Below are 23,560 nucleotides of genomic sequence, written 5' to 3' on the forward strand. Positions count from 1 at the left end.
TTTTAAGACTAGAGAAGAGCATAACTGCTATTTAGGGGGATACAGGTGGATTCAAGGGGGAAATATTTATAATTGGAATAAAAATGTTAACTTTACAAAGACTCTCATGAGTCTGTTTTAACCTCAGCCAGGCTGCTTTAAACAGTGAGTGCCATGAATTTCTGGGGACCTGATTTTAGTCTTTTCAGATTCTGTTGTTTGTCAAAAATTAATTTCAACATACCTATAGTGTTTTCGTATTATTCAGCAGTGACTTGTAGATGGCACTTCTTTTATTTTCAAAGAATGTCAAAAACTATTTTTTAAATAAAGGCATCTATTTTCTCAAAGATTCCAGAGACATTGCAAATGCAGGTGGGGAGCTCTGGGCTTGGACTTTGAAGACAATTCACTTTAGCTGGGGAAGACGACTTGAAGATAGGAATACGAACGGCTCTTAAACCTTTACTGAGCCACACTTGTGAAGGAAATGCGAATTAAAATTCTGCTGGCATACCTATTAGATTTTTAAAAAACTAATTTTTCACCTATGAGTTTGTCAAACCCTGAAAGTTTCGAAACCCACTCTGCTGACAGAGCTGAGGGGAGGCAGGTGAGGTCATGGGGATATACATTGGTAAAACCGCTGGGAAGGCTAATTTGACATTATTTATCAAAATTTCCACTTCCACTCAGCAGTTTCTGTCCTAGAAATGCATTCTACAGATAAGCTTGCATCTGTGGGCACTGACTTATCAAACTGTTATGTAACCGCAGTGTGGTTCCTAATAACAAAGGACTGGGGAAACCTACGTGCCAGTCGGTGGGGACTAGTTGTAAAACTGAAGGTGCAGGGACTATTGTGTCCCTGTAAAAAGAACAAGGAAGGAGTCTATCAGCTGACACCGTAAGTCTCCAGGATACAGTGGCTGATGGGAAAAAGCAGGCGTGGAACACTGGTATCAAATCAGGTACTTCAATTTGTGTAGAAAGTGGGGAAATAAGAGTTTACTTTCCTATGGGCTTACGTATACATAAAGAAATAGGGAAAATACTCTGAAAAAACTAGTAATAATGAGCAATGGTGGAAGGGAATGAGAAAATGATGAAATGAGAGGGGGAATTTTCCCTTTACCTTTAACATTTTCTGATTTTTGAGCCCAGTAAACATATTACTTAAAAATTAAACTGAAAAATTACATTAGAAGCTAAAGATCTCTTCAGTGTACACTCCTATTGTCTGGTGAGGAGTGGCCCAGAGAAGACTCAAGAGCTGCCGGATGGCTTGTCCTTTGGCTCCAGTGTCAGCTGCTGGCTCCGCGGGGCTGGTTTGTCTGGTTAGAGGTGTGACACCTGATGCTTAACATGCACTGCAGGAAGGAAGGCAAAAAGTTTAATACTCTCGGTGTTCATGTGGCTTTCTCAGGCCCTATCATTTAATATGCTTATTTTCATTCTTCTCTACCCTTCCTTCCCTTTTTCAAATAAAACCTTTTGCTTTAAGCAACCATCCTGGGGTCGGGTACTACAGGAATATGCAATTAAACAGATACACAGACAGATGGGTGGGAGCCTGCTGTTAAGTGTAAACTCTTCCTCTTCTCTCACCCAAACACCATGGCCACCTCCCATCCGACAAGAAGAAAATTCTTAGACATCCTAAATGAAATTACAGCAGAGTGGAGGGTGGAGAGAAGAAGGGGTTAACCAGTGTCAGGGCAAAGCAACGGAAGGCTGCTTCTGTTCCCCAGTGCGTGCTGGGATTGACTCCCAGGTGGCTATTTGCACCAGGCACTGCTGCCCCCCCGGAGCCTCCACTCCTTGCTGACACATGAACTTTTCCAACTGCTGCCCCCATTTCACCTTATCCCACCCACCTTATCTGTAGCTAACATAAATTCTTTCAGAACAACTTCCCCCCTTCTCCCCTCTACCTGATATTTAAACAACACATCAGCTCCACAATTGTGGATATGCTGGCTTTCCCACTAGCAATGGCTCAATTTAAAAAAAAAACAACAACCTTCAGCTGTGGAAGTTAAAAAATTTTATTTAACATATCACAATAAACTTTACCTTTAATATATGTGCATACTTGCACAGTCCAGGTCTGCCGATCCACACATTGCTGGCAGGCCTTGGGCCAGGGTTGCCAGGAGCCTGGGCAAGCACATGAGAGACCTCTGGGCCCTCAGATACAGTCTTGTGACCTCTCCCCTTAGCGAAGCCTGCAGATGACATAGACAGTGCTGCTACTATTTTCACTTCTTCCTTTCACCAACTTGTCAGTCCAAATGTCCTTTTCTGGTACAAAATAAACAAACTTGCCCCATCCTCACAATTCCTCCCTTTCCTTTATCCTCCTCTAACCAATACAAATGAATGCAACTACCATATTTTGCTGTGTATATTGAGCATTTTGCCAAAATTTTTAAGAGAAAAATAAGGATGTGCATTACACATGGGTAGTACTAATTCTGTATCTATATAAATGTTTTTAATTTTTTAATTTATGCTTATGTGTTAAAAGTGTAACTCTAGCCCAGGCTGGTATGGCTCAGTGGATTGAATGCTGGCTTATGAACCGAAGGGTCGCAGGTTCAACTCCCAGTCATAGCATATGACTGGGTTGTGTGGGCCAGGTCCCCGGTAGGGGGCACGTGAGAGGCTGCCACAGTGATGTTGCTCCCTCCCTTCCCCTCTCTAAAAATAAATAAAATCTTTAAAAATATATATATAACTCCAAAAAGCAATAACTATATCCATATGCAAAATAATACCCTGGAATACAGTAATCAGTTTTGTTTCTAAATAGAAATAAATAATTGAATTAAAACAAAAGATTTTTTTCCTGAAAGTTTGGGCCAAAACCATGAATGTGCACTGTACTTGGGAGTGCATTATACAGAGCAAAATCTGGTAAAACTATTTGCAGTTCCAGCAAGCAGTGCTGGTGCAGGCCTCTGGGCCTTGCTTGAGTAGCTCCCTGTGCCTGAATGCACTTTCCCCCTGGTCTACTTGGACAGCTCTTACCTACCTTTCCAAAAACAGTTCTAGGATTATCTATGAAGACTTCCCAACCCCCTAGCTCAGTTAGACTTGACCTCATCCCAGCCCTGAATGGTGAAGCTCCGTGGGTTGGGCATTGTCCCACAAATTGAAGGGTCGCTGGTTCAATTCCTAGATCAGAGCACATGTCTGGTTTGTAGGCCAGGTCCCCAGTTAGGGGTGAGAGAGGCAACCATTCAATGTCTCTCACACATCCATGTTTCTCTCCCTCCCTTCCCAACTCTAAAAATAAATAAAATCTTTAAAAAAATTGACCTCATCCCACCATCTTCCCAAGACACTTAATCATGTGTACTTGTTGACAAGTCCGTCACCTCCTAGACAATGTGCTCCCTGATGAGAGGCTAGATCCTTCTGGTCTTGGTAAGATCATACCCAATGCTTGGCATAAAATTTAGTGAAGAATAAAAGCTGGGGCTGGTGTATCTCTCCACACCAAGTCCCTCTCCTTTCTTGGAGAGTGAATAAAAACTTTATTCTCCTACATACACACAAAAAGAATGAAAGCTGGATAAATATTTGAAGAATGCATGAGTAAATAAATGAACAAATAAATGTGATGGTTTGGTGTCTAGAAAAAAAGTTTAGTCCAAGAATGTAGGCATGAAATCTGGATAATTCCTGCTTTGGTGTGTCTTGTAACTTTACAAAGACCAGCTTCTTTTTTTTTTTTACTTTATTTATGTTTAAAGAGAGGAGAAGGGAGGGAGAAAGAGGAGAGAAATATCGATTAATTAGTTCTCCTATGTGTTCTGACCAGGGACCAAACCCATAACAAAACCAGGCATCTGCCCTGACTGGGAATCAAACTGGTGACCTTTCACTTTGCAGGGAGATGCCCGACCAACTGAGCCACCTGGTCAGGGTAAGATCAGCTTCAAAATGACCCAAAAAAGCCAGTTTAAAGGACCTTTTTATTCAAATTATGTAAAAGGAGTGTAAGGAAGAGGGAAAGAGAGGGCAGCCGGGCTAGGTGGCCAGAGGATGGTGCAGGATAGAGCTAAATACAAAACAGACACTTGTAAAGATAAACAGATTCTATAACTAGGCTACCAGGGATATGCATCTCTGTATACAATTTGTACCCCAGTAATCTTAACACTGTATAAAGTGGTCCTGCTGTCCAAATGGTGAGGACAGCATGACCTCAGTGTTTGATTTTGATTTGAAGGTTTGATTTTGATGACTCAGTGATGGATGAAGGGAGGCGATAAGGAAGACTGAAAAATGGTGACAGCAGAAATAATGGGGATGCTAAAGAAACATGAAGTCCTGTGAGAAGAGAGGAAGATGACGGGGAGACCTGATGACGAAAAGGTTAAGGAAAACTAGACAGGACAGTAAGAAGAGAACCAGAAAGGAAGCCAAGGTAGGACAGTAGGAGCCTTCATCAGCTCCCTCTGGCTCTATGCGTACAAGTTAAACTCAGCTCAACCCTGAGCCTTGTAGGCGTCTCTGAATGCCTCTCACTCCAGCCATAAGGACCTGGCTCCTGAAGATAATGCGTCATGCTGCTGCACACCTCCATGCCTTCCCTCAGGCTATTCCCACTGCCTCCTGGAGCTAATTTTACATCCTTCCAAACTCAGTCAGGGGTGACCTCATCCCTGACCTCAGAGCACTCTTCTGCTCCTGAAGCAACAAGGGCAGCCAGGCTTAGCCAGCGCTTTTCCTGGAACCCTGTGCTTGTTGATTTTGTTGTTTATCTCTGATCTTAGACAATGAGCTTGCTGCAAGCAGAAACTAAATTCATTGTGTAGCTCCAGTGTCCAGTTCAGCGGGGGCTCATGAAAGATGATCCATAAACATTTGTTGAAAACAAATTGCAGAGGCATTCTCACTGAATTTTTGAAATACAAATAAAACCTGTGACTATTTTAAATCATGAAAACACATGGTCTTTACCGACTTCACTCTGGGCTCTCAAGGGTATGGTTTCTCATTCTTTAACTTGATTTAATGGGTTCCCCACAAATTGGGACCATATACAGAGGTACCAGAAGGGGCTAAGAGGCCAGCCTGCATAGGTTTATCTATAACCTATGGGTCTGTATATCTTTGCTGAAGTTCCTCTCACTTCTCTGTGACTCAGTGTCCCCAACTGTAAAATGGGGATAATACCAGCATCATTAGGCTATTTAGTGGATTAAAGAATCTAAATATGTAAAGTGAGTAGAAGAATGTCCCTAGCACTCAGAAAGTTCGCTACGTCTTAGGTAATATGAAAGTTTTCTTGCCTCAGTGTGACACCTGTCATACTTGTGAACTTCACAAGCGGCGCTTGTGAAGTTCAATCCGCACTGCAATCCACTTGCCTCTAGGAGCGCGCCCACCCCGCCCTCGGCCCGGCTTCCATCAGACCCTGAACCGGAAGATGGCAGGCGGTGAGATGCAAAAATAAGGGCACAGCTCTCCTCATGGAAAGGCTTCCTCACGCCGGCTCCTTCAAAGTGTGGACCAGCACCTTTGGCATCACCTGGGAGCTTGTTGGAAACGCTGGTTCTGACCCACTTGAGCGGGGAGAGGGGACCGACCTGTAGCTCCGATCCTCCAATGGCCTCTCGCCCATCAGAACGAAATCTCCGACAAACAGAGAGGCACATTCAGCAGACGCCGTAGTGTGTGGGCGGCAGGCGGCAGGCGACGCGGAATCGGAGCTTGTTAAAGTAGCATCGCACTCGACACACCCCCGCCAGGGGCGAGGGCGGGGATAGGGGGTGTCTAGATAACCGAAAGAACTGGCTGGCTAGAGTACCAGCGTCCCCTGGCGGTCTAATAGAGGACCTGCCCTTTCCGGAATAATGGAGTGCCCGCTCCCGGACGCTCAGGAGTGAAGGTACAGGGTCGCCTGGGGCCGCTCGTTTTCTCACTAGCCGCCGCGGCAGTCAGATCCTAAGCAGTCCCCGCCACTTGCCCGTGAATGACCCTTCCCAGAGGACGCAGATGCAGAACCCAGAGCTCCGAAGAAAGGAACTAGGACCGGAGAAGGGAGTTTTGCAGTTCTTTGCAGTTCCGCTCCTAACCGTGAGGTGACACTAGTCAATTTCTTTCTCAGTTTCCTTTTCCCATTCAAACTTCGAGCCTCTCTGGCTCGGGAACTCGATCTCGCGAGAGCTCTAGTAAATTTACGCAACCGGAAGTGGCGTCTGGGTCTCTTCACTTTTGCGGCCATCGCTGAGGCGCCAACGGGTGAGTATTTACTGGGGAAGCGCGTGTAATCCGCAGCCATCCGTTCACTGGCACGGTGGCACTCGATGTCGGGGTTTCCTTTACTCTTCCAGCGGCCGAGTAGCGGCCAGGAAGACAGGCCAGGATGACCTTGACTTGTTTCCCCACTACCTGTCGGGCTGGTGAAGGGAAAAGGATTTTGGGATTCGGAAATGGGAGATGGAGGGGAGGGGTTCTATGGATGTGGAGTTATGGCTGGGCAGTGTAGCTGCTAAAGAATAAGCTTTTGGTAAAGCCACGGACCTTCCAAACCGCGCTCGCCCATTGGAAGTTGTTTGGACCTGGGATCTGTACAGCACTTCTCAGGTTCGGAGTGGGCGACCTGATTCATTTTGGAGAGGCCTAAGTATGGTCACACTCAAGTCCGTATTAGGGTAACGTTGGTTGGTCTCTAAAACGTGATGTTACATTTGAAGAACTGAGTTGTGAAGAATAGGTTGTCGGTCTCCTTTGTCCTACGAGTTTGGAGAGTGTAAACAAACCTAGTAACTAAAACAATTGTGTTACTAATGGAAAATATTTTATTACATAGATGTTGAAAGTACCCCAGTAAAGCAAAATATTTAGAATTTACAACTTCAATTGATAAGCCATTGAGTTAAAGTAGTTTTTGATGGAGTTAAAGAACACGACAGTTTCTGTGAGCATTTTAAACTTTCAAGATGAAATTGTTGCTGTTACTTGTTTGAAAAGGGAGTTTGGTCGTTTACTCCTTTAACTTTTTATTTAGTCAAAATGAAGTTCAATCCCTTTGTGACATCCGACCGGAGCAAGAACCGTAAAAGGCATTTCAATGCACCTTCCCACATTCGCAGGAAGATTATGTCTTCTCCTCTTTCCAAAGAGCTGAGACAGAAGTACAATGTTCGGTCCATGCCCATCCGAAAGGATGATGAAGTTCAGGTACGTGTGGTGTACAGGTCATTTTGGTAAATATTCTGCACACTTGGCATAGAAAAGGGATTGCATTCTGAGAGTGCTATATCTGAGGCAGTTGCTCCCAGAACAGGATTAAAAAGGAGTTGAGCCAGGAACTAAAAAACAGGGAAAAGTATGCTGCTTTTCTGTTTTTACTCTTGAGGAAGGTGAAAATCAATTGTCTCAAGCCTCAGAAGCAGCCAAAATTAAATAGAACAAGGAGAGTTCAGAACCAGAACATTACTTGGGGTTTATCTTTCTCTAGGTATGTTTGGTCATTGACGAGGCAGTTGAGGACCATTAAACAGACTCTTGAATCAAAATCCAAATACATGTCACCCCAATAAATTTAATAATTTTTTAAAATCCAGATACAGAAATTCTAGCAAATAGGGTTTCATGTGATTGCTTGAGTTTACTTGAAAACAATTTTTCAAATCTATATAAGTGAAAATTTCTAAAAAGGTTTCTTAGCTATAACCTGAAGCAAGGGTTCAAGCAATCTCTAAAGTGGCTTGCATATCACCAATAATATTTCATGAGGCTACTGTCCATCTAAGTAAATGAACCCATTCCCAAATAGTGGTATGGTTTGAACACAGCCATTGGTTGCTGCTCTGCTAGTGCTAAAATTGCTATTAGATTTGGGAGGCAGTCTAATGTGCTCGATTTCTTAATGTAAGTGTAAGACAATCTACAACTGGAAAGAAATATCTGTCCAGAAGCATTTTCGGTTGCCTCCTCACAAGCTAGCAATCACTGGGATTCCTGAGTAGAAAACTATTAGTCACCTTCGGGAGAGAAGTAGTGTGTTTCCTTCAGTATTTGCTACTGCCCACTTTTTGACACTAGGTTAGACATTTTAATGGGTTGTAGATTAAATACCTGCGGGCTGTTGCTCCCTTTGAGATGGTGTAACAATTTCCTTGTTTTCCACTTGCTTTTAACTAGTCCACCACTTTTGGGGAACCAGAAGGTACAAGGGTACACTATAGATTTCTTTGGGGGCCTGGTTTATTTGCAGATTAATTAAAGCCAGAAATTGAATTATTGGCCCATTTTCATTAACAACTAAGTCTTAAAAAATTGAAAGGTCTGTAGATCTGATAGTGAATGATGTTTAACAAGATTCGTTCTTAGTTTTCCTGGTTTATAAGGTTAATCTTTTTATCTACATATTTCTGTTACTTTTTAATTTGCATTTAGGTTGTGCGAGGACATTACAAAGGGCAGCAAATTGGCAAAGTGGTCCAGGTTTACAGGAAGAAATACGTCATCTACATTGAACGAGTGCAGCGGGAGAAAGCTAATGGTACAACTGTTCATGTGGGCATTCACCCCAGCAAGGTGAGTAGTCTTGGGCATGACCGAGAAAGGAAACTGAATTTAAAGCCTTGTTGTCCTATGTGATTACTTGTTTACAGAAATAGATTTTAGATGTGCTGGAAACCAGTCTTAAAGCAAATACTGTGACTTGAGTATTCTAATAACACTTAAAATTTGCATGAAATCAAGGTGTCTTTAACAGTCATTCTATTCTATGTGTACATTTAAAATTCTTTCTCAAAAGCTGTTAGTAAGATGATCGATCAGTCAACAGTCAAATTTGAATAGATTGTAAAATCTAGGAAATGGGGTGTTGATTTTTTTTAGAGGAAATGGAGCTTATGCCCAGTTTGCTTTTGTGTAGTAAACAAAATTGAGCAATAAGGCAGCTTCACAGCCCTGCAAAGTAGGTATTAAATCCTTTACTAATTGGGGGAGGGGGGAACCTGAAGCTCATAGACTAGATCCCATTAATAGTGAGAACTAAGCTAAGATTAGGAAACTTGATCTGATTCCCAGGCAGGCACCTGTTCTGGACTTTAATGTCAGTTCTCCAATATTGCTGTCTCTAATTTCTCTCCTAGTTTTTAAAAATTAGGAGAGAACTTTTTTTAAGGTAATGGACCCTGACTGGTGTGGCTCAGTTGTTTGGGCGTTGTCCCTCAAAGTCGCTGGTTGATTTCCCCAGTCAGAGGACTTGCTTGGGTTGTGGGTTTGGTCCCTGGTCTGGCTGCAAGTGAGACGCAGTCGGTCGATGTTTCTTCCCTCTCTTTCTCCCTTTTTCTCTAAAAATGAATAAAAGCTTTTAAAAATATATATAAAGGTAATGGTACATGGTAAGTGTTCAAATATTGAAGTGTTTATTTTTTAAGATTTTCAGTTGGCACCATAGATCTAATTTCTATTTAGAAAAGTCAGAGGACTACAGCAGTAAAACACCTGCATATCTTTCACCTACAGTTCACTATTACCATTTTGCCACATGTTCTCTACCCCTGGATTACAATCATTATGATACTTTGCCTCAGTTTTTGGCTTAATAATCATCATCTCTTATCCCAGTCTTAGTACTTACAGGTATCTAGGAGCAGATGACTCCAACCTAGACCTCCAATCCAGCCTGTTTTTCAATTTGGATATCTCATTGTTACTTCAAACCTGACATATTCAAACTCCTGATTTTCTCCTTGAAACCTCACAATTTGCTACCATCACAGTGTGTAGCAGTTCTGTGGCATGCCAAAATGTCATGTTTTAATTATTATTATATGCCCTGCATCACTCAGTAAGACCTGTTGACGTCTATCTTGTTAAACACAGAATCCTGCCTGCTTTTAACTGTCAGAATAGCCTACTGTAAGGCCTTGCCTGATCCCTCACCTGCCACCTCATGTCATCCTCCACTTTCCATGTGTCTGTTGGCCTCTTTGCTGTTCATACAACCATACTGTTCAGAGTGTATATCCACTGGTTAGCAGGATAACCTGGCAACTTGATAGAATTACAAATTCTGTTCCTACTTCCACTGCCAAATTGGGGGTAGGACCCAGGGATCTGTTTTAACAAGCCCTCTAGTGGATTCCTAGACACATTCTAGTTGAGAAACACACCTGTAAAACTTAAGTTCTCCTGCCACTGGACTTTTGTACTTGATGTTCTCTTTGGGGCACCTCTACCCAGATGACTTCACTTTCCCCCTTTTACTGATGTTTTGTTCAAATGTAGCCCTGAAGTATAGCGCCTTGCCTTACTACCCTGCATGAATTAGCCGCTGTCGGCCATCATTCACCTCCCCTTACTGTTGTTGAATATAAGTTCCTTGGTGGCAGAGATTTTCCTTTAGTCGTGTGCTATATTTCCAGAACTATCAGTACTCTCTTTCCCCTTACCTCACCATTATTCATGACTAAAATTTATCGTCTTGATGTCTTTAGCAATTAGTTGAAATAAGATCTGTAATGTGACTTCACTAAATGAAGGTTTTACAGGTTGAAGGAGTGGAGGCTTTAGAATCTAATGGTTCTAAAATTAGTATAAAAATAAAAATATATGACTTAGCTTATAAAACTAGGATGAGAGGAGTGGAATAGTTTGTATAGTTTTGCAATAGACAAAGCAGATTTTCTAAAAGCATAAAAGCAAATGTGAAAAAAACATTGATAACACATTGCTTCTCTTTTGTTCATAGAGAGCTATAGTGAATGTTTAATAGGTTTGATTTGGAAGCTGAAGGATGATTTCTGGCACTTTGGAGTTAATCACTTCCTGTTTAGATGTTTGGTAAATGGGATTGAATGTTGTTAACATGTAGAACTGTTTTTATTTTTCTGCAGGTGGTTATCACTAGACTAAAACTGGACAAAGACCGCAAAAAGATCCTTGAACGTAAAGCCAAATCTCGCCAAGTAGGAAAGGAAAAGGGCAAATACAAAGAAGAAACAATTGAAAAGATGCAGGAATAATATAATCTTATATTCAGCTTTAATTAAAAACTTGATATGAAGAGCCTTTGTTTTATGTATGGTGATTTGGGATACTACTTAGTTTCCAGATGGTCAGTTTCAGGGGAATTCTTGTGACATTTGTTGTCTGAACAGGCCACCCCTACTCTATGGCTTTTTATTTACTTATTTTGTTTTGTTTTATTTATTTTTTTGTCCTCATCCCAGGACATTTTTTCATTGCTTTCAGAGAGATAGGAAGGAAGAGGAAAAAAACATGGATTGGTTGCCTCCTGTACGTGTCCAGACTGGAGATCAAACTTACACTGTTCTAGGACGCCACTCCAGCAGACTAAGCCACATCGGCCAGGGCTGTGGCTTTCTAACAGTTTTCTGATCAGGGCTTTGTTTACCAGCAGGCAGCAGCACTTAGAGGTGTGTCACGACTCGCTGTAGAGAAAGCCTAGATGAAAAGCTAGTTGGGAACCCTGCCCCTGAAACCTGTCTTTCTGACTTCTAATATGAACATAGCTTTTTTTTTTTTCCCATAAAAGTTTTACTAACTTTGTTTAAAAAAAGATTTTTATTTTTAGAGAGATGGGAAGGAGAAAAGGGAGAGAAACAGATTGACCACCAGTTCCCTCTCATTTACCCCCAACCCTTCCCACAGTGCCCTAACTGGGAATCAAACCAGCAACCCTTTGGTTCTGAGCCATACCCACCATGGCACATAAAAGGTTTATATTGCCTTTGTATAGAAAGTCTTAGAGTAGAGGAGCTGCTCTGAGCTCCCTCAGCAGCATCTAGAGCACAGCTTCAAGTTCTGACAGAAGCCTCTGCTTCTGTGGGATATCTGAGGATCCTCTATTATCCTGTTTGTACTTGTGCTGGGTCAGTAACCATTAGACCAAAACTTAACCAAAATCTTAAGGTTGCGATGTGAAATACAAACATAATCTAAAATTCAGGTTCTCAAAGCATTGATTAGAATGGTGTACGATGTTGACAATACATGCGCCCCTGCCCATACTTGAAGCATTGAAACAATGAATGCTGTTTTCTAGCCAGTTTGGAGATGTTTATGACCAAGGCTTGATGCAGGGAAATTGCCCATTCACACCTGTGCGGGTTCCTGTGTTGCTAACTGCTGCTTGGGCAAATCACAGAGCAGCCTACAGGCTGGGCAAAGCCATTGTGGAGACCCTACTCCAAGTGGAGGGTAAGTAGGGTTCCTACCCTAGGGTTCAGGGCTTCTTCTTAGCGCCGAGCCGTATCTGCAGTTGGTGGAGAGCAGTGGGCCCACACAACCCAGAGGGGTGGTGCGTCTGTCTGCTCAATCACCCTTGAGTGGAGGTGGCCTCCTGTCTCTGGCTCCGGAGCATCCCTTTCTGCTTCTGGGCCTTCCTCTCGCCTGCAGCTTGACGAGCTTGGTGGTGTCCTGGCCTACCTTCGTCGCCCTGGCCCATTCCTTCATGGAGCCCTGAGCTGGCCACCCTCTGAGGAGCAGGCATGGGCACTGACGAGCAAACAGAACTGATGTGGGGTCAGGCTCAGTGGGAGCCAAGTCCTCAAAACTAGGTCAAAGTGCAAGGAAGGTGACTCCCCAACCTGGTCCTCAGGAGCGAGAGTTTCTGGGTAGTGGGAGCTGTGGGGATACTACTAGATCTTTATCTGCATTATCATGCCGAACCCATTGTGATGGAGTCAAGTGTTCTCATTTTATCGTTGAGGAAACAAGCCTCACTAACGTTGCCCAAGTTAGCCACACAGTAAACGGTAGAAATGAAAATTGAATTCCCAAGCTTAGGATTTTCACCATACCTCTGCAATGCCTTGCTACTACACCTGTAAGCAAAGTGTTTGACAAATGTCCTTGAAACATATTTTGTCTTAACTCTGCAACCTGCCGGGATACAGCGTGGTAGAAGGCTCAGCCCTTGCTTTCTAGGTGGTGTACACTTGAACCAGTCGACTAAAAATGCAAAGCAGAGTGCTCCAGTGAGAAGTGCATTTCCTTGTCTGTCTTTTATAAGGACAGCATGGGAAACCAAATCCATTTCATTGGATTTAGGACCCACCCTAAGTGAGGGTAATCTCATCTTGAGATCCTTACCCAATTACACCCACAAAGGCTGTTTTTCCAAGTAAGGTCACATTCACAGGTATTTGGGTTCAGACGTGAACATGTCTTTTGGGAAGACAGTTCTACCCACTACAGTCAGTGGAAGAATACGTTTGCTTGCAGAACATGAACCTATGGGGTCCTAAATGTATAGAGCTGGTGGGCTGCCCTACATACATCTAGTACATATTTCTTCTGCTGCTTATTCCTGCTCCTCAGACACATACCCCAAAAGATGGGGGCATCAGAGGAAAAGATGTAGGAGGACAAGTATTAAGAAGAGATTGATCTACCATATCCTAGAGATGGGCCACCTCACCAGCTGAGCTCTATTTCCTGCTTCAAGAGAAACTATAGGCCATCCCTGCTCTCAGGAATTGTGTGACCCTCCTGAAACATTTTAAAAGTAGGTCAGATTGAAGACATGTCTGGGATTTGGTCTAAGTTGACCCACTGCCTATGCCTCAAGCATAGAAAAGCATATTGTATTCCTGGAATAGATCAGTGCATTCCAGGAAGTGACCAATACTTGAGCAAAATGCAAAAGCTGGCCTATGTTCACTGCTCCAACCAGAGAAGAACAGAGCAAGGGCTAATCTGGGTCATGGTTCAGAGTGAGGATAACAGACCCAGCCAAAGGAAAGAATGATGCCCAGCATCTGAGCACTGCTGTAATCCAAAGGCCTAGAATATCCCTTGCCCAGTGGAGGTGTTCGGCAAGGATTTGTTGAATGAGTAAGTGACTGCAGAGATGAACAGGGAAGGAGAAGGGACATTCAGCCCCTTAGTGCTGGTTTCCTCTCCCCTGTACCTCACTCACAGGGTTGTCTGAGAGACAGCGAGATACAGTACGTGAAGGGCTTTCTCTGTAAACACAGCTCCATCATGTGAGCTGTCCTTGCTGCAAGCAGACCCTACCTTCCATGTGAGAGTTGGACTCTTCTATCCAGTGCCATTAAATAAGGGTAAGTTGGATATCCAGGGAGGCTGCATTATTAGAAAGATGGCATCACCTTCCAGCTTGTTTTGGAGGGCCAGAATCTTGCTTTATCTTTGGCCAGCACCTGACTTTACATTCCTCCTCCTTTGTCATTCAGCCTAGCAGGGTCTGGGAGGCTCGACTTGATATGCAACCATTCTTTCCTTCACACTGACCTACTACCTCCTGTTCGCTGGGCAAGCCAGGAACAATAGCATCAACACATGTGGGTGAGAGGTGAAACAAGGACACCACCTCTGGGTCTCAGGGGTGGCTTCAAATAACCTTGGTTTCCGGAGCTGCTGCATCACTCTTCCTCTTTTCTTAATGTTGGCAGAGGAAGAAAGTTGCAGATGAACACATAGATTTAATCTGGCCTTACTCTGCATGATCACATTTCAACATCGCATCTGGAACAGAGGTTACCAAGTGGTGCACCCCAGGCTGCTTTCGGTATGCAAATATATTTTGTCCATGTAATTTTTTTAAGTTTAAAAAACTAATTGCCAGCCCTTCCAAAGCTGTAGCTTTCAGATAAAAATCTGGATGTCTAGTACCTCTCTGAAGCTTGACAGATCTGCCTCCAATGAGGCCCACATTTCTGCATGGCAGCACATGATGAGAGCTGAGTGGTAATCCCCAGAAGGTAGCCCGTGCTTGCATTCTTCAGTCGGCCACCATCTGGGCCGCTCAAAACACATGCATATGTTTCTGTGGCCTATTGCTAAACAAAGGCCAGGGAAGTCAGAATGCAAATAAAGACCAAAAACAGACTCAGATATCTTTAGGAATTTATGATGAAAAAGGCAGTTCATGTCAGTGAGAGGGGTTGTAGTAACTAATGGTGTTGGACCATTTAGCTAGCTATCCATCTGGAAAACAAGGCAAGTGCGATCACTAAACTTAAACACCAAACGTGTGAAAATGTTGGGAAAAATAGATTTTTGTGACCTTGGAAGTAATATGTGAAATTCAAAAGCCATAAAATAAAAGGTAAATATATAGTTACATAAAAATTTAAAATATCTATGGAAAATAATACCTCCAAAAAAAGTGAAAGATAAATGACAGATTGGGAGAAAATATTTACAACATCTAAAACGTGAGGCACCTTATTTAAAAAAAGAACACTTATAGATTAATAATGAACCCTGGCTGGTGTAGCTCAGTGGATTGAGCATGGGCCTATGAATCAAAGGGTCACCAGTTTGATTCCAGTCAGGGCACATGCCTAGGTTGTGGGTCAGGAAGCTAACCACAGAAGAAAAATAAATGGGTAGTTACGCTTAGTGTGCCCATGTGCAGCTGCCATGTGGTGGGAGAGCATTAGACTTTTACTCAGATCAGGGCCAGCAATTTAAATGAAACAGACTCAAGTGATTTGAGAGTTATTTTCTGTCATGCATGTGGGAGACAAGTGCCCAGTGATTCTGTCTTGATTTAATAAATCTTACTGATAAGGAGATATAGTCATTGCTCCATAATTTTCAGGGCAGCTGTAGTTTTCTAGGGCTGCCACAACAAACTGGAGAGCTCAGACAATGGGAATGTATTGTCTCACAGTTCTGGAGGCTAGAAGTCTGAGCTCAAGGTGTCTGTCAGTAAGGCTAGTTCTCCTGAGGGCTGTGTAGGAGAATATGTTCCATGCCTCTCCCTTAGCTTCTGGTAGCCTTAGGTGCTCCTCGATGTGTAGGTGACATTCTCTCTATGTCTTCACATTGTCTTCCCTCTGTACTCATCTGTCCTATGTCCAAATGTCCCCTTCATATAAGGATGCCATCATAGTGGATTAAGGCCCATCCTAAAATAAGGTTAAAATAATAACCTTATTTTAACTTGGTCATCTACAGAGACCTTTTTCAAATAAGGTCACATTCTCAGGTACTGGGAGTTAGGACTTCAACATCTTTGGGAGCAACATAATCCACCTCAGAACAGCAGCTAGTCAGAATGACTGTTTTTTTTAAGAGATAATATTTATGAGGCATGACAACAATTTCTGAAGTCTTAAAAGACTTTAAAAAATCCCTCTGTTCAAATAACACTTCCAAGGGAAAATTTATTTTAAGAGAAAACAAAAGAAGTTGGTACCAGCAGAAAGCATATTAATCTCCATTTTGCACAGGAGAAGCATATTGATATTCCTGGAGAAAATCTCATTTTAATATCTTGTCCACTTAGATTATTTGGCTTAGTTTTCTGATACAGAATAGTGTGTCTCCCCCCACACCTCCAGGAGACAAGGAATGTCATTCTATCTACCCAAGACTTCTTTTGTTAATTATGAACACTGGTGTTTTTTTTATAAGGCTGATCTTTAGAATTCTGTTACAAGGCCATAGGACTCAGTTTTACTAGGAAAAATAAATGGAGAGGAGGCTAAACAAGATCTTACTCGAGCGAATTGAGGATCCTGTAGAATTTTTCTTATGTGGGGCTCAATCTCTGCCTCTGCATATAAACTAGATATGCAACCTTGAACAAGCCCCACAAACTCAAACTCGTCTGTAAAATGAAGATGCTAATAAACCACACCTCATAGACCTGTGAGGAGATTTATTAGAGAGGGTTTTTATGGGCGGGGAGGGGGAGGACACTTTTCCCTTCAGTTTAGGGAGGTTTCACAGAGTTCAGTCTCCACAGAGAATGACCAGCCAAGCCCTTTCCTCCAGAAAACAAGAAAGAGAGCTGGCAGCACAGCAGCCAAACTGGGCAAATCTTAATCTGGATCCCTGCTGGACTGGGCCCAACATCCTGGCTTCTACTGTTGCACAATGTTCAATGCAATGCCCTTGGGCCACAGTCCCTCTCCCACTGCTCACATGCACAGCCACATAGGACACTGTCTGCCCTTCAAAGTTGAGTGCACTGCTGGCAGTTCTCCATCTGCTCCTAGGGTTCAGGAAAGCAGTGGAAAGAACTGCTCTGGTCTTCAAACTCATTTCTGCTTTTATTTTATTTTTTTAACTATGGTAAGAACACAACATAAGAACCACCCTCTTAACAATTTTTAAGTGTGCAATAGAACATTGTTAATTACTAGCAAAATGAACGGCAGAGCTCTAGAATTTAAACATCTTGCATAACTGAAACTTTATACCCATTGAATTGCAACTCATTATTTTCCCTCCCCCCAGCACCTGGCAACCACCATTCTATGCTCCGCTTCTATGTGTTTGACTATTTATGTACCTCTCATAAGTGAAATCATGCAGCACTTGTTATTCAGTGACTGGCTTATTTCATTTAACATGATGTCCTCAACTTTCGTCCATATGGCAGGATTTCCTTCTTAAAGGCTGAATAACATTCCATTATATGTATATAACACATTTTCTTTATCATTCATCCTTCAGTGGGCACTTAGGTTGTTTCTACATATCGGCTATTGTGAATGATGCTGCAATGAACGTGGGTATGCAAATATCTTTTTAGATCGTGATTCCAGTTTTTTTGGATAAATATACAGAAGTTGGGTTGCTGGATTATATGGTAATTCTATTTTTAATTTTTTTTTTAGGAACCTGCAGGATGTTTTCAATAGTAGCCACCTCTTTTTACATTCCCACCAACAGTGCACCCAGGTTCCAATTTCTCCACATCCTTGCCAACACTGTTATCTTTGTTCATTTGTTTTTGATAATAGCATTTCTAACAAGTATGAGGTGATATCTCATTGTGGTTTAATTTGCATTTCTCTGATGACTAGTGATTTTGAGAAATACCCATTCAAGTCTTTTGTCCATTTTTAATTGATGTGTTTTTTTTGTTTTGTTTTGCTATTTTGTTGAAGATGTTCTGTATATATTTTGGATATTAACCCCTTATCAAATATATCATTTGCAAATATTTTTCCTATTCCATAGGTTGTCTCTTTACTCTGTTCACTGTTTCCTTTGCTGTGAAGAAACTTCTTAGTTAGATGTCATCCCACTTGTCTATTTTTGCTTTTGTTATCTGTGCTTTTAGTGTCATACTCAAGAAATCATTGCCAAGACCAATGTCATGAAGCTTTTCTCCTATGTTTTCTTCCCAGCCTTTTATCATCACTGGTCTTATGTTTAAGCGTTTAATCCATTCACTTCTGCCATTAATAGAGAAAAAATAATACATTTATTTTCTAGCAGGACTTTCCATCCCCTGTGTGAAAGTGTTTTAAAAACTCCAAAGGGCTACACAAATGCTAGCTGGTACATTCTATGCATTGCTCTCTGAAAGGTTGCCAGCCACCCCATTTGCTAAACCCAATGGCCCAGTAGCCTTTTCTGGGTCCTAATCCAGACTGTTTTTTGATGTTAAATGCACTTCATCCTCCACCTCGCCTCTTTTTTAGTTTCCATAGAACCAAACTTGAGTGTTTTTCTTCTGCTTGTGGCCACTCCTTCATTCCTCTCTCACTACCACTCCCTCCTCCCTCTACTGAGATAATGATTTACAGGAATTTTTTTCTCCCTTTCTCATCCTTAACCATTTCTTCCAGTGTTTCAAAAGAAATACTTTTTTTGGTGAAAGATTCCCTTACCCTCTCCCAAGCCTCAGACTTCTATTTATGGGCTTCTGAGTGCCAATAATGACTGCAAATATACTGTCAAAAGGTAAGCTGAAGCACATTAAAAGTTTTGAAGAGTTTATTTGGGCAAACGTCACTTCAAGCGTCAGGACGGTGCCAAACTGACAGTAGTTAGGAACACTCCACCAATGGGACCTGGGGGCAGGTTTTACAGAGAAGCTGTGGAAGCAAAGCAAATACGTTATTTGATTAGAAAAGCTAGTGAGCTATTTGTGATTGGTTGTTCTTAAGTTTTACTTTCTCGGGTTCGAGTTCATTGACTCTTTTGCTTATGTAGGCTACCAAGGCACTAGAGCCCCCCAGTCTAAGGGCTTCCTTGTTTAAATACTTTAACAAGACACTTACTTCTGTGTTTCCCAATTCTATGAGCGGCCCTATGGCGTCACCACAGCCAGGTACCTCAGCCATCCTCAGTCTCCCTCACTGCCCACAGCCAATCATTTACTAAACCATGTTGTACTCACCACTGGCAGATTACACTTTTCAGACAAGGATGTGCCCTACGTCTCTAACACATGTTCTTCAAGAGTCCCATGAGGAGATGGGGTTTTCAATCACCTCTCCTTGAACCTAGGTAGACCTTTGTTCCTGCTTTGACCAATAGAGTACAGAAGTAGTAATAATGTTTATCTCCTGAGCCTAAATCACAGATATACCCCCTTGCACTCTTGGAATGCCCACTTCCCACTGGAAGTGGGAACTCAACACAGCCTGTAAAGGGGCCACACAGAGAGGAACCAAGGCCCAAGCCCTCCGCCCTGGCTAAGCTGTTAGCCAACAGCTAGATGATGCTGTGTGGACTAGAGATAAGCCCTGGCTGAATCAAATTCATGTGAAAGATAAATGATTGATGTTTTAAGTTACTAAGTTTGGAGGTGATTTGTTATGCAATAGATAACTGATACACTAACTCTGAAAAGTCTCTTAAATCTATTATATCTCTTGATTCTCCAAGGTCAGGTCCATGTTACCTTGCTCAATTGGGAAAAACCTGCCTTTAAATCTTTTGGAAGTAAAACTCTGCTCAAAATAATAAACACTATTGAATAAACACTGATTTATTACAGTGCTAAATGTTTTAAATTCCTGAGGATATTTAATCCCTATATGACTAAATGGTTTGGAGCTGAAGAAATGAATTTAAATAGGTAAAGTAAGTTAAGGAATTAATGTCCCTTTTTTATAGAGGAGGAAATGATGTTCAGAAAGTTTACTAACTAGCCCAGATTCAAATCTAAGTCTAAGTCCAAGGTCAGTGCTTGTGACCACCTTCCCTGCTCAGGAATTTCTGGTGGCTCCCATTGCTCACAGGATAACAACTTAAACCTGGCTCCACACCTGGTATTCACCTGAGACACAGTTTGGTCCCAGCTACCTTTGCAACTTTGGTATCGTGCTCTCAGTTCTTAGCACATGAATTTCCCAGTCATACTTGTTTTCTGTGAGTGGTGGAAAGAAACTCAGGCTCTCTGTTACACTAGGTTCTGCTGTAGTCACTTACTCTTTTCAGGACTTGGTTTTCTCCTAAAAAAATGAGAGATGATTGAACAGTTCATATTAAAATTCTCTTCCAGAAATAACTCTGCATAGTGTAGAAACTGACCTCCTGTACTTTTGTGCTTCCTGCTTCTCCTAGAACCCCAGCACCTGAGCCCCTCCTCAGGGCTCATATCCTTACTCTGGGAAGGTGAGAGAAGATGGGAAATTCTGAGATTGTTGCTTTAGTGAATGCTCTCCATTTATCACATCATCAGAACTAGCTTTATGTTATGGAGTAGAATCTGCTCTTCTGAAGCTCTAAGAGAAGAAGGCGCATTTTCTTCTGATGTTTCTGAGATTCTGTTCCCAGTGGTTTTTTGAGGCTGAGTATTGGAATGTCATTAGTTAGCACTGAGAGTAGGAATGTAACCAGAAAAGACACAGGTGTTCGAGCTGCCTGTCACTACCAAACCTAATAAGGAATGACAGCAATTGAATCTTTTATGAGCACTTTATTCAGATGGCCAGCAATCTGAGAAGATGGTGGGTTCATACCTTAACAGACCATCTTCCCTTCTCTTTCCAGGCCAGACATTTTATAATGGTGGGGGTGGGGGAGGGATAAACAAGGCGCAGTGAGGGCTTTGAGATTCAGAAGCTGCAACATTCCTGTCCTGGGCAGTTAACTGTTCCCAGGGAAGGGTGGTCTGTGTCTCCCTGGAACACAAAGGTCGGGATGTCCCAGATGGTAATCTTTAGCAGTGCCCCAGGAGGTCGGCTACTTTCCCAGGAGCTAGGATGGGCCTTATCTGTAATTTCTGAAACAAAATCTAACATACACATTACTTGCTAGACTTATAACTTTTTTTCTTAAGCTAAAATTTTCCAAACCTTGAGTCCCCTATCAGGAGGAAGAGACATCTAAGAAGCTCAGACTTATACTTTTGCTTCCAAAATTTGTATTTTGCATGCTTTCTGGGCAGTGGTGCAACAGACCATTAAATCATAATTTGCCAAGGCCAGGTTTAATCACTGCATGGGTCAGTTATGTCTGCACACTTACCCTTAACCTTTTCAGATTCAGTGGCTTTGGGTTGTACAATTTTAAGGGAGAAGGAGAGTTATTTTTGCATATGTGATTTACACATCTTTCCATCTGTTTTTGTGGAAGTTTTACAGAAATTGATTGGAAACCTGAGATATTCTTAAAAATAAAAGAGAAAGAGCCCTGCCCTGACCTGGTGACTCAGTTGCTTGCTGTGTTTCCCCATACACCAAAAGGCTGCCGTTTTGAGCCCTGATGAGGGTGCATATGAGAGGCAACCAATCTATGTTTCGCTCTCTCTCTCTCTTCCCCTCTCTTTTTCCTTCCCTATCCTTCCCTCTCTCTCTCAATGTCAATTAAAAAAAAACATTAAAAAAAGAAAAAAGAGCAAAAGCCCTCCCAGGATTCTGTTGTTCAAAAAATTAACTAATGGCAGAATAGATTTGCTCCTAGAATCTTCTGGCCCTGGCTGGTGTGGTTCAGTGGATTGTGTGCCAGCCTGAGAACCAAAGTGTCACCAGTTCAATTCCCAGTCAGGGCATATGCCTGGGTTGCAGGCCAGGTCCCCAGTAGCAGGCATGTGAGAGGCAACCAACTGATGTGTCTCTCACACATTGAGGTTTCTCTTCCTCTCTTTCTCCCTCCCTCTGCTCTCTCTAAAAATAAATAAATAAAATATTTTAAAAATATATTAAAAAGAATCCTCTTCCAAATTTTGTCCAGAATTCTATTCCTTTGATTTTAATGAAACTTGGTTTCTATTTTAGTTGCCAGTTCCTCTTTATTATTGTTATTTTGGTGCTAATCTTTGTTTACCCAGGTTTTGACATTTTTACCCCAGAATTAATTACCCCAGATGGTCCGCTCTACTGTGTTTTCCAAGCAAACAAAGTGGACAGGAAATATGAGCTTCCTGAGCAAACTGGCTTTCCGTTTTAATATGAGACTTTTCCTTTTAGAAGGTTGTTCATTTTATGTCTACTTATCTTATTTCTAATTGATTAAATACTTATTTTCATGGTTTGGATCTAATTAAATTTTACCTTTTTCCATTTAAAATTTGGTCCTGATATTTTTGCCTTTTGCTTCTCCAAGTCTCTTTTGTAGAATCTATTGTTCTATTTAATTTGAATTGCTAACTCCTTTCTGTTGACTAGCTCCTTCCTCAGAATAACTTCCCCCATGGAATTTGGCCTAAGATTTCTTTTCACTTTTAGGCACTTCTCTTCACATTGCCAGGGGAGTGGTTAGCAGATGAGCTCTTGTGAGCCTCTCCTCTTGGAATTTTGCAAACAGGTAACTCCTCACTTTGGCAAGTCATTCAGTGACCAGATGTTTCCCTCCTCCCGAAACTCCACCTCAGTACTGAGTGTGGTGTTCTTCAAAGGATGTCACCTCTCTGTATGCCTATCTTTCTCCTGGGAATGATTTAAATAGGGGAACCTTAAATAGGGGAACCTTTAGGACAGCGGTGTCCAACTCATTTTCACCAGAAACCACATCAGCCTCAAGGTTGCCTTCAAAGGGCTGAATGTATTTTAGAATGGTATAAATGTAACTATTCCTGAACAGTTAAGCAAGAGCTCGGCACTGCCACAGGGTAGAAACAGGGTGCCCTGCCAGATAAAACAAGGTGGAGGGCCAGATTTCACCCGAGGGTCATGTGTTTGCCACATGTGCTTGCCACATGTGCTCTAGGATCTTATCTGAACACATAACCCAGATCGCCTGTAATAACCCAGCTGCTTTCCAGGCCTGAAACACTGCCTCCCTCCCTGAAGAGAGGCAGAGCCAGTCCAGACCCCTGGAAGCTGCCATCCTCCCTCCTCCCCAGATGCAGGTACTGTCTGTACCCCTCCATCTCTCCTCAACCACCCACTTCTCTAGCCTATCACCGTCATTCGTTCATTCACCATTTATAAACACCAACTCTGTGCCAGGCACGGTGCCAGCCTTTGGGAATACCAAGAAGCAAAATGCTGAGGTAGGGCACAAAGCAAAGTCTTCTGAGTCTCTAAAGAGGTGTACAGTAAGAACGCTACATAAAGATCCCTTAAGCCGAGTTTTTGAAGGACTGTTTGCAGTTCACTGGTGAACATTCTTTATGCTGCCTCCTTTGCATTATTAGAGGACTTCTTGCAACAGAAATAGACTTGGCAGGATCCTCAGTAGAAAAATCTGGCTAGTCCCTTCCGCCTGAAGACCTGTGGACACAGGAAAACAGGGCAGCAGCTCGCAGTTGGCCTTGAGCCTGCAGGGGCAGGATTCTGTGCAGGCAAGAATCACCTGTCTATGCCCTGGCATACTCCGTGTTGCAGATTTCAAAAGGGGCTGAAAGTTCCCCAGTTCCATGCTGTTTACCTTTCTGTACACAAGAATATTCCAAGGACTCAGTAGAATATGG

The 23,560-nt window shown here is 42.4% G+C and overlaps 1 protein-coding gene and 2 long non-coding RNA genes across 3 annotated transcripts; 2 read left to right on the plus strand and 1 right to left on the minus strand.

Moving 5' to 3' along the window:
- Nucleotides 1–863: 863 nt before the first annotated feature.
- On the plus strand, nucleotides 864–5,587 carry LOC128628492 (uncharacterized). The gene is made up of 3 exons (XR_008392890.1): nucleotides 864–950; nucleotides 4,220–4,417; nucleotides 5,370–5,587. It is a non-coding gene; the product is annotated as an uncharacterized LOC128628492 (long non-coding RNA).
- On the minus strand, nucleotides 944–5,673 carry LOC128628491 (uncharacterized). The gene is made up of 3 exons (XR_008392889.1): nucleotides 5,583–5,673; nucleotides 2,056–2,207; nucleotides 944–1,349 (listed from the first exon to the last, which is right to left on the minus strand). It is a non-coding gene; the product is annotated as an uncharacterized LOC128628491 (long non-coding RNA).
- Nucleotides 5,674–6,129: 456 nt separating this feature from the next.
- On the plus strand, nucleotides 6,130–11,025 carry RPL26 (ribosomal protein L26). Its single transcript, XM_037164965.2, has 4 exons — nucleotides 6,130–6,237; nucleotides 7,007–7,179; nucleotides 8,401–8,541; nucleotides 10,854–11,025. Exons 2-4 carry the CDS (start codon nucleotides 7,012–7,014, stop codon nucleotides 10,980–10,982), a joined length of 438 nt encoding a protein of 145 aa, XP_037020860.1. The 5' UTR covers nucleotides 6,130–6,237; nucleotides 7,007–7,011; the 3' UTR covers nucleotides 10,983–11,025.
- The last annotated feature ends 12,535 nt before the right edge of the window (nucleotides 11,026–23,560 follow it).

Source organism: Artibeus jamaicensis, unplaced genomic scaffold (genome assembly GCF_021234435.1).
Source record: "Artibeus jamaicensis isolate MK-2021 breed Jamaican fruit bat unplaced genomic scaffold, CSHL_Jam_final contig_781, whole genome shotgun sequence".
NCBI classification, from domain to species: domain Eukaryota; kingdom Metazoa; phylum Chordata; class Mammalia; order Chiroptera; family Phyllostomidae; genus Artibeus; species Artibeus jamaicensis.